Source organism: Drosophila takahashii, chromosome 3R, assembly GCF_030179915.1.
Source record: "Drosophila takahashii strain IR98-3 E-12201 chromosome 3R, DtakHiC1v2, whole genome shotgun sequence".
Taxonomy (NCBI): Eukaryota; Metazoa; Arthropoda; class Insecta; order Diptera; family Drosophilidae; genus Drosophila; species Drosophila takahashii.
The window spans coordinates 5,909,122-5,923,811 of NC_091681.1; the positions used below are offsets into that span (position 1 = coordinate 5,909,122).

The 14,690-nt window shown below is 34.2% G+C and overlaps 1 protein-coding gene across 4 annotated transcripts in view; it reads left to right on the forward strand.

Moving 5' to 3' along the window:
* beta-Man (beta-mannosidase) overlaps nt 1-14,690 on the forward strand; it is a 67,079-nt gene that overhangs the window by 38,777 nt on the left and 13,612 nt on the right. For 3 of the 4 annotated variants that reach the window (XM_044394783.2, XM_070217032.1, XM_070217033.1), the window contains 3 exons: nt 5,559-6,072; nt 6,132-6,219; nt 6,322-6,610. The exons of the other annotated variant lie outside the window; for it this stretch is intronic. In XM_044394783.2, the coding sequence (XP_044250718.1) occupies nt 5,559-6,072; nt 6,132-6,219; nt 6,322-6,610 (891 nt within the window). The remainder of the gene's footprint in view (nt 1-5,558; nt 6,073-6,131; nt 6,220-6,321; nt 6,611-14,690) is intronic. 4 annotated transcript variants of the gene reach the window in all.

Here is a 14,690-nt window from a genome sequence, read left to right on the forward strand (position 1 = left end):
AGTTATATCTATGTATGAAGCCTGGAGCAAAGCATTTTTGAAATGCTACAGTCAGAATACTATATGGAGCCGTAGCAATACCAAAAACTATATTTTTTTTTGGAGCAGAGCATTCTATATGACTATAGTAGCTATAGTAAATAAGCTATAGTAATTTTCAGAGACCGTAATCATTATGAGTTTTATTTTAAAACTCACACAATAATCATTATTTTTGATAAAAAAAATAAAACTTAAAGATAATAATTATTTCTGATCGGAAAAAATAAAACTCACTAGGACTTGGATTCTGGATCCCGTTAAATGGTAATCTAATTTTAGTCAGTAATAGAGATACTTTCAGCCTTTGCTTAGTTTTATGTATTAAAAAATTGATTTCAGTCGAAATGCTCTTATCCGAGCTTTTCAACACAACCTGGAACTACATTTAACAAAATACTAGAATTCGCGATTATTGAAGAGTCGATCAAAATGTCAAACGAACTATAAGAAAAAGGTCCTTAGTTAGGTAGGGAAAGTATCCTCTCCTTCTTAAGAATTCGCGGTTTTTGAAGAACGGATTTAAATATTCTACAAAGTATAAGAAAAGGTTCGATACTAAAATCGATTTTTTTAGAACCGCAAATTATTAGGAACAAGTAAAATTTTAGATTTTGTGGACCATTCACTACTTACCTAAAGCCCCGGACTTATTGTTGGATATTTAAATCCGGAATAAACTTCCGTTTAGCTCCTACCCCCAATTTTTTTCAAACTTTCCATATTGACGTGTTTTTGGGTCCTGATTACGGGAAAAATAGCCAAAGTTTGCGCAAATAACGGGATCTTGAAAAATAACGGTAAAAATCGTAAAATTTTCGGTTTTTTGCTGTTTTTTCGGAAAATAAAAGAAAAATCAAAAAATATTTTAGACAAAAACAGAAGATATTTAAAAACCGGATATTTTGTGTATTAATCATTTTCTTCGTAAACATAAATGTTTTCGAGGAAAAACTAAAAGAAGTATTTTAAATTGGGTGTGAACATTTTAAAATACTGCAATATCCCGCCATAAAATGGCGACAGATAGTTTTCGATTAGTCGATAACAGCATGTTACCTTCTACTCTAGTGATGGACCTATTTTGCCTTTTTATACGATGTATTGTGTTCATGCTCCTCGAAAAAAGGAAATGGAACGGATGACCTGAATGAAAGCTGGATAAGCTTTTAATGGAAGAAGTAAGGTACGGGCGAGGAAAGCGCCGCAGGCAAAAATTTTTTTAAACAAAAATCGCCGCGATTTTTTTAAAATAACCAAGTTTTCGAAAGTCATAGGAGCTATAGATTGCACGCATGTAAGAAGACACCGTTCTACAAGAACTGTCTCCTGTTCATCGGTATAATTTTCACCGCGAAACTTTCTTTATGCCGACATTGTTTTTTTTTTATTAGTTTGAAGTTTTGTTTATATCATCAGCTGTTAGTATGACGGTTTTATAGTATTTTTCGATAGTTTTTCGACTAATTTTTGACAATTAGTTAACTCTTCTGTTGTGGTGTTGCCACCTAGTCTCAAATTAGTGCGCCTTTTATTTGGAGTTTTAAATGACAGACGAGAAAACGAAAACCGATCTGCCGCCTGGATAAATGTATCATTCCATTAGCTAAATTTAATAGCCTCTTCCCATTGAGTCCATCTGTTAGAAGCGGTTGGGATTTTTGACGAATGTGAAACTCGTGTTCCTACAGAACTCCATCCACCATTTACCATCCAATAACAGCTGACTGAAGAGCAGTTGCTCAGCTCAACATTAACGAAGGGGTATTTCAACTCGGGAAAACTGTCTTAAATTGCGTTCTCCTAATTTTATTGTAAAATAATACAATAAATAGATTAAGAAAATAGTTTAAAAACATATCTTAACGTTTATAACATATCCTACAACGAGTATGCATACATATTGCTGACTGGGGGGAGCCTAACCTCCCGTACCCCACACTCCGCTCTTACTACGCCTCTGCCAAGCCAATATTAATATAAAAAATTTGTAAACAAAACCAAATTTGTGCTGTTTTTGGTAATTTATAGCAACTTTGGAACTTTATAGGAGTACAAAGAACACTTTTAATTAATATTAGTTATATTTACGAAGTGCAAAACATATTCTGACACTTTGCTGTAAACATTGATGTTTTCGTACGCACAACAGCTTACATTTTGGCCCACACTTAGCAACCTGCTTGCGAACGCTTTTCCGCTCATAACAAACTACAAATGATTCAAAAAACAATGAGCTGAAGCATTATTTAATTTGTTCCCGCCATCGATTTGATTTGTTCTCGCAGTCATCGTTCCAATTTCACAGTCAAGAGGAAGAATTCAGAGTGGCACCGAGAAAACATCGCCTAACTATCGCATAAGAGAGCCCGTCAAAGTCCGTCAAAATTGGATGGGAAATTTTCAGAACGGCAAAACCTTACGGACCATCCGTTCAACGGATGGTAGATGGTGGATTATTGCCTATGTGTTCGTTTTTCGCTTCCCCTCCGTCACGTTTGAGCTTCGAAACTTTAATAATAACAGCATGCATTCTAAGTATAGTTTAACGAACTAAAAAAGCACAGACAATGGCCGAGCGGTTAGCCTTTCCATCCATTATACAATAATACCCATGTTCACTTCCTACATGAGGAAAGAATATTTTTTGTTTTCATAAATGAACAGCATTACAACTCAGCATACGTTTTTCAAAATGTATGTTAACTTTTCTCTAGTCAGTCTACATTTTGCCCTAGCATACTTTTCCCATTACTAGTAATGCAAAGTGTGTCCCGACCACATTACATGGCGCCCATGCCTATGGCAAAGTAATCCATGTTGTAATCCATTGTTTCCCTACTGGAGGAGAAGTAATGCATTCGTAATCCATATTGTAATGGCAATTTTCGCCGCTGGGGAGCAGAAGCAGAGCGAGTGAGCAGAGAGAGAGTCATTTGAAGCAAAAAAGGAGACGGCCAATGTTTTTTTTTCTGGTTTGGAAACACCTGATCAAAATTTTACTATTTGGATACCAGAACGAATAATTTAATAGATGCATTTCTTAGTCAAAGTGTAAAGCTAGCCCGTAAAATACAAAAAGGAGTTTTTGTTTTGATTTAAGAAAAAATTTTGATTGGTTTTCACATTCGAATGTAAGAAACGCAATGACTCACACACACATCGAAAATACGCATGTACATAAATATGTGATGATTAAATTAGGATAAAACACCTAATGGATGCAATTCTAAATCAAAATGTGTATGCATCCCGTAATATATTCAGGAGTTTTAGTTTCTGGGCTCTACTCTAAAACTGTAAAGAAATTAGAAAAACTATTGAGATATGGGCACTTCCATACTGTCGCTCGGGACATTTGCACACCTTTTAAGTTGAAAAAAAAAAATGGAACAAAATTGATTTTATTTTTAATAATGGGCTTTTCTTTTCACTCTTCCCAAGCTCTATTTTGTGTAAAAATCTTGATTTTGTACCACTTTTAGTTCTTAAGATATCGTTAAAAAACTTTCGCTGAAGTTCATTTAACACTAGAATTTAGCGAATTCTGATGGAATATTTGAATGCGATTTTTTTTAGAATGTTGTCCAAATATGTCGCTGTGAAATGGTTTTGGTTTTACTCAAAAATGGTTTGCCGTTTTTGTTTTATGCAGTTTCAACCACATTCGCTCGGGACATGTCGCTCGGGACATTTTTTCTTAGCGTCTTGTAAAGTGTATTTCTTTAGCTCTATCCCTCAATTACTGGCTGTTTTGCTTTTTACTTAATAGTTTTACATTTAAATAAAGCATTCAGTACAGAAAAATGTCACATATTAGCATTCCTAAAGGATAAATTCACAACTGAAGACGGGTCCAAAAAAAACCAAAAAAATAGCCAAAAACAGATATTTGCGTATATTGGTGTGGTTTGTCATAAAAATAATCAAACTATACTTCAAATTTGTAGTTAAGCTCAGTATACAACTAATTAGAAAATCATGTGGAAATATGTTTTATTCAAGTTTCAAGGTTTTTGGCTTGGTGGACCTTTTGGTGGAAGTGCCCATATGCGTATACACACGTTCATACGAACATATGCATTTATGTACTTTAAAAACATAAAATGAAATATGTATATGCGTGCACAAATAACATACCAATTTAAGAAAAGGTATTCGCACAACGTTGATAATCTAGAAATTGTACCAGCCAAAACGTACCTACAAAACTTTTTAAATTGTGTTAAAGGCCAGGGGCATACGAAGAAAATTGTTGTAGAATTTCTTCTCCAAAAGGCTCACACCCACAGTTTTCACCTAAAAGAGTTGAAGCTTTAGTTTCGTTTTTTTTTTTAATTTTTTTTATTTCCGGAAATTCTTAACTGCAGCTGTTGATCCCCAGCTGACATTGGGGCACTTCTTTTTTTAGTTTACCAACCGATCATGCGAGCGGATCCGTTTTTCGCTTAAACCATTTTGGCCTTACATAGGTATTTGTGTGTTATTTTTAATATATTACTTTTTAAGTTTTTAAGGTTTTTGGGCTTTCAATCTGCTTGAAAAAAGGTAAAAAAATAGTAAGAATTTTTCTCTGCATTCGCTAAGCTAACCAAAATGATATATTTCGGCTACCAGAACGGTGGAGTTACAGTGGGAATAAGGTTAGTACGGGGTTAAGTTGCGATTAAGGAGGTATTAGGTAGGTATTAGGTAAAATAATGTAAAGAAAGGGTGAAGGTAAGAAAGGTAAGGTTCGTTTGGGTAAAGCTTACAAACAAGTTTAAATAAGAAAACGTGAAGTTAAAGTAAGTAAGTATAGAAAGGAACATTTTTTTTTCAGGTGAGACTAAAGTTAGGTTAGCTAGGAAGAGGAAAAACTGGTGTTAAGGTGGGTTAAGACGAGGAAATAGTGAAAACAGCATTAAGGTGCTAAAAAAGTATGCAAAGGGTGAGAATAAAATAGGTGAGGTTAAGGTGAGGTAATATTAGGTTTAATGCGGTGTTAAGGTAAGGTATATTATGGCTAGAAGAATATGGATAGAATGTTAGTGCGCTTTAGGTGGGTTTACTGTTTAACGGGATTTTACTCGGATATTAATTTAAATTTGGAAATATGAAAAAATCCGAAATAAAGGTTTTGCTTATAGTAGCGGACAACGTCGTTTCGGTTATTGTTAGTTATTTATAAATGTTTTATTTTAGTTTTTGTTGTTTACATAAAAGTTGTATTTTGTATACCAAAAAGAAAATCGATATGAAACGTAGACCAATTTTACATTATTTAATATCAATTTTAATATTATATGTGGCCAGGTAAATTTGACCTGGTCGAAAAGAGTATTTCATGTAAAAACTATATGGGTTTTGCATGACCTGAAACTTACATAACCATATTGATTTTACGGAAACATTCTTTTTTCACATCCTACTAGCTGATGTGAGTACTAGGTTTTAATATGAATTATCTGCAATATCTTCGCCAAGCCGAAGCTAGCATTCTTTTTCGTTTTTATTTGTTCTGCTAATAACCGCCACAGTCGACGTCCATCACTACAAACGCGGCCACATCAACCTGACTTTCCACGGCATAGATGCCGTGTCAGAAATTCGGCTTAACCATCAGCTGCTGGGACAGACAGACAACATGTTTGTACGCTACTCGTACGAAGTGAGCTCCCTACTCGAAGTAGAAAACTTTCTGGAGGTAGAGATCCAATCTCCCGTACTTGCTGCCCTAGCTAGAGCTAATGTATTGAATGAAGCTAAGAAAACCGTACCTCCGGATTGCCCGAACGAGCGCTACCATGGCGAGTGCCATATGAACATGTTGCGGAAGATGCAGGCGAGCTTCTCTTGGGACTGGGGTCCCGCAGCCCCCTCCGCTGGGATCTGGAAAAACGTGGCGCTTGAAATCTACGAGGTGGCCGTCATACGCGATGTGGATGTGGATGTCAGCCGCATCAATGGATCGCACTGGAACATGCATATTCGCTGCTACCTGGACGCGATGGGCGAAAAGGACTTCAACGGAAGGCTTATATTATACGCTGTGTAAGTGAACTTGTAACAATTGAATAAAGCGGCTTGTTCATAGGCATTACGAGTTGCAGCGAGCTATTGGACCATCCGGTGGTCGTAGACAGATACGCACTGAAAACCATGACGCCAGTAATTGAGTTTGATCAGGCCGTGTCAATTGTGAGTACCGTCTGCTAGGTACATAAATCGACACGAATTAGTTCTATCTATAAATGTATGTACATTTGAAAATCTATGTCAAGTGCTTTATTCACTTTGCAGGAGAAAGTCGTAACTTGGTGGCCAAATGGCTATGGAGACCAGAAACTTTATCCACTTCACTTCACTCTGAAGGCCTGGCTGGGTAATGACGGGCCCGATGTTCGCTCTAGGACCAAGTCGCACAGGTCTCTCCGAGTAGGCTTTCGCACGCTTGAACTGGTCGAAGTGCCTGCTCCTGACGGCGTAGGAAACACCTTCTTTTTTCGAGTTAATGGAGTAGAGATGTTCATGAAAGGTAGTAACTATATACCATCACATATCCTGCCCGAAATGCAAACGAAGGAACAGAGTAAGTGAATTTCATAAACACAGCTTGCTCACAGAGAATTTAAAGAATCGAAACTACTTTAATATAAAAGAATGGGACAAAAATAAGATGTGTTTTCGTCAACTTCAGATATGAAAAAATAGTTTAATTATGTTTGATGCACTATATTGAGCACAGCGCAGCTTCGCCTGCGGAAATTAAAACTGAAAATTAAGTATACCTTTATATTTTCTACTTGTTTAAAATTTAAAAATTCCTTATTTTTAGCCTATAAGCCGATAAAAGATTTTATCATAACTTTTTACTTAATTTCAGCAAAAACTACTGTAAATTGTCCTATGCCAACTACTTAAGAATATAAAAAAACTTGCAAAAAATTCCTAAAACAAAACAGAAATTATTTGACACAAATCCTTACACTTATTTTCTTCACAACATTAGTACTTTGTCTAAAACATATTGTTTTAGATTTTCTCCATGTAGTGACGAAGCGCACCAGGAGAGTGTGCTAAGGCGACTACTATTATATAGCCGCAAAATTGAAAATCTGCTGTGATAGTCCGATTGTAATGAGTAATACACCAATCGAAGGGTATTGCAAAATCTTAAAGAATTGCATACCAAGACTTTAAAAAGGTCAATTGGCTTGGGAGAGAGAGCGGTGAAAGTGAAAAAGTGCAAATTTCGAAATTTGGACCTGTTGGGGATAAATGCCCCCTCGCACAGTGAAAGATTTTGCCAATCTAGGGGGACTTAAATCAGTAGGAGTCGTATTTTTAAAGATATCGGCTTCAAATTTTGAGTGAATATTCTAGTAAGCCCAACGATTATGTTGGACATAAAAAATAGGCGTGGCATTTTTGGGGGCGTTAAAAATTAAAAAAAAACTGTTTTTTTAAGATAAAAACCCCAAAAAAAATATTTTAAAAAAATGTTCAACATTTTTAACTATTTTCTTATTTTTTGTTATAATTTTCGCCAACTTAAAAAATTTTGTTTTCAATTTTTGGAGACCACTTTTTTTTTTTTTTTTTGAAAAATGTTGAATTTGGGTTATATGCTCATGTTTTTAGCTGTAACTTCGATGTTATAAGCTGAGCAGCTGCAAATAAGGTTTTATATTAAAGATAATTGATAACAAAAACAAAAAAACTTTGGTTTATATTTTTAAGATTTTTTTTTATTAAATGGTAACAATTCAAACTTCATGTGTACATCGTCTAGTGGAGACAGTGACTCAAAAATGTCTTCTTGAGCACTTATCAGCCGTTTTACGGTATGATCAATAAGGGATTGTAAACTTATTTCAGCATAGGATTCTCTTACTTTTATACCAGTAGGACAGCATAACATTTTTGGCTCCTTAACGAGATCATAACATGGATATAATTTTGGACAGACAATTTTTGTGGTATTGTACTTCTATTTCTACAGAAGGGCAAGTGCTTGATCTGCTGAAAGGTGTTTTGCAGTGCTATTAGAAGATAATTTAGCTTTCTTAATTATAGTCCCCGTGGACGGGGGAGCATTTGGTAATTCATTAATTAATTTAGCTGAATCCCGTTTTCCTTCTGCCCGCAAAGCCTGCTCTGCAGCTGATAGCAATTGATCCTCATCTATCGTAGGCAACAATTCTTGGCTTTTCCTTTTTTGTGTTTTAGGAAAACACTCAGAAAAGACTTTTTGTGACCTCCCTCTTGTACTTGAGGTGGAAGCAATGACATCAATGCGAAAGTCTTTGCCATTTTATGTGACCTGAAGGCCACTTGCATTATGAGCAAAAAACCTGGCTTTATCTCTCCTAGATTTCTCAAATCGGTTTTGAGACTCAAAAGACAGTGTAATTTCAATTTGGAGTGATCAATGTCATTGCCAAACACCATCACTGCGTGCTTTACAAGAGCGTCTCGCGTGGTGGTTTTTATGTTTTTCGACCAAACCTCGAAAAATGCAGCAAGGCTTATTTCACTCATTTCTAAATAGAAGGTCTTTGGGCAAAATATGGGCCAGATTTTATTCTAGATTCTGAATCAGAATGAATGCATGCGAATGATGTATGTTCTTGTTGGATAGAATACGATAGAATAATATAAGTTTTTTCCACCAAAAAACAGAAATATGAAAAAATACACTTACTTTTTGGCACTTTTTTCAATAAATGAAAAAAAAATTTTTTGGTCCCAAAAAAATTTGTTTGTTTTTAAAAGTGGATTAAGAATTGTCTAAAGTTTCTGGGAAAAATAACTTTTGGCAGCTCCCACTGATCACGCGATGCAATTGATAAGACTAAACTTTGTCAACTGTTGCTCGCTTCCCAGAGCAATTTTGCATGCATTTCTAAAGTCCAGCTTTAAAAACCGTTATCTCCCAAAAAAAAATTATTTGTATTGTTTTGTGCCTGTTTTCGTAATAGCTGAACATTTCTAAAAGTGCTGCTAAAAGCTCATCGACCTCAAAATAGTTCAACTTTTGCTAAAAGTCCCGCTAGATTGGCAAAATCTTACACTGTGCCTCGCAATGTTTTAGTTGTGTTCCTATTGAAAGTACCCGTCGAATGAGGGGTCATATAATAAAATCCGACGCTCCGTTCAAAAGTTATAGCCAAAATAAGATTTTCTACGTCTTCCCAAAATGAAAATTTAATTCTGTTTGTCAGTTTGTCCAAAACCAGGGACCGTAAATAATAATTACACTGTGCAACATTTTTAGGGTTATAAAATGTAACCGCAATTCTGATTTCATGGGCAGAAAGTACTCATCGAAATGAGCTAAAACCCATCTTGGTTTCTCTGGCTTAGTTCGCATTTACCTTTTATAGCGAATTAAAGTTTTAAATTTATTTGTAACGGCCATATCTTGTGAACCGATTAAAATTTCACTATCAAGTCTTCAGTGATTATGTAGCTATGAACCAGAGGAACTAAATTGACAAATTACTCTTGCGATGGAGTGTCCCTAGCGCGTTAAAAATCGAAAAATGAGCAAAAATGTTCGGTATTTTACCTTTAAACGGCCATATTTTGCGAATTAAAGCCATCTAAGCACAAATATGAACTTTTTTATAATATTCAAGCAGCAGGCTTACCAACAATTTTAGGTTTGAATTGAATTGCACGCAAATTATAGTTTCTAGACTGGTGCAGTATTTTTCCAAAGGTGTTATGATTTTAGAAAAGTTTCCTTCTAATTGGTACCCAGAGCCAGCGGAATACTAGGCTTTTTGTTCATTTTGTGCAGTAACACAGCCTTTAAACTGGCAGCTATTGCCCCAAACCTATAAACCTGGATACAGACATCATGAAGTTTTGGGAAGAAAATAAGCTGCGCTACCCTATTCTATATCAACTGGCCACAGTCGTACACTCTGTACCTGCAACGCAAATTAGTGTTGAGAGAGCGTTTTCAGCACTGAAAATTATGTTGACGGACAATAGGTGCAACATAACAAGCTCGTCCTTGGCCATGCTTCTTTTTGTCAAATTAAATAAAAATTAACTAAAATATTTAAATAATAATACTATTTAAAATAAAATAACACGGCATAATTGTTTTCAAATCAATAACCAATTTTGTCTTTCTTGGGTGGAAAGTTGTGCTGATTACTTTATTTCTGAATAAAACTGTATCTGAAATCGATCTTTGAAGAACCGCGAATTCTTAAGAACAACTAATACTTCAGACTTTGTTAACCAATTTCTACTTACCTAAAAGCCTTTTCTATACATGGTTTGATATTTAAATTAGTTCTGCAAAAGCCGCGAATTTTTAAGAAGAAGAGGATAAGCTGTTCTTAAGAATAAGGGACAATACTTCTTTAGATTCTAGAGATTTCAAAAAGCGGTGGCACTTTGTTAATTGTTGTTCCAGTATGTATTGTCGAGCTGGCAGCCTTCATTGGTTAATTAGTTATTGTAGAGTGAGAGAGAAAGACAAGTGCATTTCGACTGCAATCCGTGGTTAAATACATAAACATAAACAAAGGCTAGAAGTATCTCCTTTACTGACTATAAGAATGATACTATTTAACGGGATGCAGAAGCCAAGTTCAATTTTTTTTTCAGAGGTGGTACGTCTGCATTCGCTACATAGGACTATGCAAAAAAAACGCCGAAAATCTTTAACACAATTTAAAAAGAATAATTTAAAAAATAAATATTTTTATCGTGATATTTTTTTTGAATAATTATCATATATCATCGATATTTTTTCAAATTTTTTTGATAATTTTAAGTGGTCTCACTTTTCATCGGGACAAGAAAAAATACATATGTAAAAGATGAGCGCCGCTAAAATTTATTTTTCGGCAAGTGAAAATGCATAGCATAGCATTCAGAATTCAAGAAAACGCGGTAAAAAAAAATGTGCGGCAAATACTTGATTTTAACATTATAAATAAAAGCAAAAAAAAAACAAAAATAAATATTGTTTTCTTTCATTTATTAATAAATATAAACTAAAAATTATATATATGTAATATTAAATATAAATATAAAATATTATCTGTATATATGTATTTGCACATAAATATATAAATATACGTGTTCAAAAAAAAAAAAAGTTTGTTATTGTCACCTTTCTTATCCAATTAGTCTAATAGTACAATTATAATCAATACAATATTACCAGAAGAAGATGAATTACAACAAAAAAACTTTTAAAAACACAGGGCGGCAACACTACTACTATTTTGACCGCAGCTGTATACTTTTATGTTTTTTGATTTTTTTTTCTAAAATTTGTTTCTCCCTTAATAAAAATCCTAAAATATTTTAAGTATGGGGTTTGAATGATAAAGAGTGTATCTTTTAAAAAACTTTAACATCGAATCAAAGCATGAATCCGTTTGCCTCTGAGAGCTGCGGAAAGTTGGCCAATTTCAACATTTTTCGAACTTTAAGGTCCTTTTGCTAAGAATCCTTGCGTCGGGGAACTTTTTGGAAAACGCAGTTTAACTTGGGAATTCGTAACGAATCCAAAAATATAGCATTCATCGAGGTAAATTTAAAAAGCACTACAAATGCTGCACAGTGTCATTAATTACACTATGCAGCATCAAAAATTTACCTCGATGGATGCTATATTTTTGGATTCGTTACGAATTCCGAAGTTAAACTGCGTTTTCCAAAAAGTTCCCCGATGCAAGGATTCTTAGCAAAAGGACCTCAAAGTTCGAAAAATGCTGATATTGGTCAACTTTGCGGAGCTCTCAGAGGCAAATGGATGCATGGTTTGATTCGATGTTAAAGTTTTTTAAAAGATACACTCTTTATCTTTCAAACCCCATACTTAGAATAATTTTAGTATTTTTTTTAAGGCAGAAAAAAATTCCAGAAAACATAGTCAAAATTCTTAAAAACATACAGCTGCGGTCAAAATAGTAGTAGTGTTGCCGCCCTGTGTTTTTAAAAGTTTGATGTTGTAACTTTTTTTATCCAATTAGTCTAATATCAAAATTATAATCAATACAATATTACCAGGAAAAGATCAAATACAACAACAAACTTTTAAATACACAGTGTGGCGACACTACTACTATTTTGACCGTAGCTGTATACTTTTAGGTTTTTTGACTATGTTTTCTAGAATTTGTTTCTGCCTTAAAAAAAATTCTAAAATTATTCTAAGTATGGGGTTTGAAAGATAAAGAGTGTATCTTTTAAAAAACTTTAACATCGAATCAAACCATGCATCCATTTGCCTCTGAGAGCTCCGCAAAGTTGACCAATATCAGCATTTTTCGAACTTTGAGGTCCTTTTGCTAAGAATCCTTGCTTCGGGGAACTTTTTGGAAAACGCAGTTTAACTTCGGAATTCGTAACGAATCCAAAAATATAGCATCCATCGAGGTAAATTTAAAAAGCACTAAAAATGCTGCACAGTGTTATCATTAATTTGAATTTAAGCTTATCTAACTTCCTTAGTCAGCTGCAATGCACACACACGCACATATCTAAGGATTGCGTTTATAAAAAACTCATTTTGTGGCTTATATATATCAAATAAAAACACCTCTTAACGAGGTAAAAAACTAGTGACGATCGCACCTTCAACGTACAAAAGTTCTGATATCAACTTTTTTGACGAAAAATGATTTTAGATGCGACTTAATAAGTACGCTACCTAAAATTTACTCGTTCGGCCCGCTTTAGCAAATATTTAATATCTACACGAAAGTTTTCTGTTGTAGCGTGCCGAATGAATAAATTTTAGGTATCGTACTTATTTAGTCACATCTAAAATCAATATTCGTTACAAAAGTTGATATCAGAACTTTTGAACGTTGAATGTGCGATCGTCACTAGTTTTTACCTCGTTAAGAGGTTTTTTTATTTGATATCAGAAGTTTTTGTTTGTTTACTTTTGCTCTCATAGGTGCTAAAATAAACATTTAAATTTAAATTGGTCAATCATAATTTTTAAACTATTGTATTTTAACGAATTAAGTAAAAAACGAGGTATAGCACATGTCTGTACCTTTAATAGTGTAGAACTTACAAACTAACGAAATGTAGCTATTTTTAGCTTTTTCCCGCTAAAGTATCGGCTTTTTCCAAAAGTCGTAGAACAAAAGATTCCTATATGGAACTCTTAAGTGGAAATTTATTGATTCCATGACCCTAAAATACAGTTCGGATACCCTCACACAAAATTCAATACTCAGGGAGCGTTAGTAGTTCGAGCTGGCAAAAGTGGCTATTTTCGTATAAAAATAACTTTTAAACGTGACTTTTTACAGTAATGTGTTATATACCAAAATTTAAGAAATCTCAAGGGCTATACAGTTTAAAGTTTTAAAAAAAATCGTTAGAGCCGTTTTTGAGAAAAATAAAAAAAAGCTAAAAAAAAAGTTTAAAAAAATTGTCTTTTGTTCATATCTTTTTAACTATTACATTTACATAAATTGCATATTGAAGGCGTTTATAGCATTTAAAAATACCTTTCAAACGAGATGCAGCACAAGTCTGTAGCTATTAATAGCTGTTTTCCCGCTAAACTAGCGAGTTTTTCCAAAAGTGGTAGAACAAAAGTTTTTTATATCGATGTGATGAACGTCATATTAAATTTTCAAAACTTAAAAAACATGTTTTGGACAAACTGACAAACTGACAAACAGAATTAAATTTTCATTTTGGGAAGACGAAGAAAATCCTATTTTGGCTATAACTTTTGGACGGAGCGTCGGATTTTATCATATGACCCCTCATTCGACGCGTATTTTCAATGGGAACACAACTAAAACATTGCGAGGGGGCAATTATCCCCACCGGCCCCAACAGCTCCAAATTTCAAAATTTGCACTTTTTCACTTTCACTGCTCTCTCTCCCAAGCCAATTGATTTTCTTAAAGTCTTGGTATGCAATCCTTTAAGTTTGTGCAATACCTTTTGATTGGTGTATTACTCATTACGATCGGACTATCACAGCAGATTTTTAATTTTGCGGCTATATAATAGTAGTCGCCTTCGTCGTTTTTTGCATTATTAAAATAAAAGCAATTTTAAGGAATATTTCGACTGTAAAAGCCTACCGATATTTTTTAAATATAACGTTTACTTAAGAAAAAAGCGCAAAAGAAAAGATTTGCGATTTAATCGATTTTGTAACCGCGCATTTTAAACGTGTTATGACTGTGGTATTTTCATTTTAAATGTGTTGACTGTGGTTTTTTCATTTTCCTCTTGCGCGGTCACACTTAAAGTGCGACAGCAGGACATATATACATACATATGTGGAGGCGGTGACGTTACATCACGTTAGCCAAATTTGAAAATATTGGGTTAGAGATGCTGAATCTCCAAAAAATTTAAATGCAGTTATTTGCGGGTATATCATAAGATTATGAACATCACATTTTCAAACCATTTTAACAACATTTATAACCGAGAAATGCTAAAAGAAAGAATTAAAAACAAAAACAAACGAAGTTAGGGGCACTTTGGGGTCGTTTTTATACCCGTTACTCGTAGAGTAAAAAGGTATATTGTATTCGTGCAAAAGTATGTAACAGCTATAAAGTATATATATTCTTGATCAGGGTTACTAGCCGACTCGATATAGCCATGTCCGTCTGTCCGTCCGTATGAACGCTGAGATCTCGGAA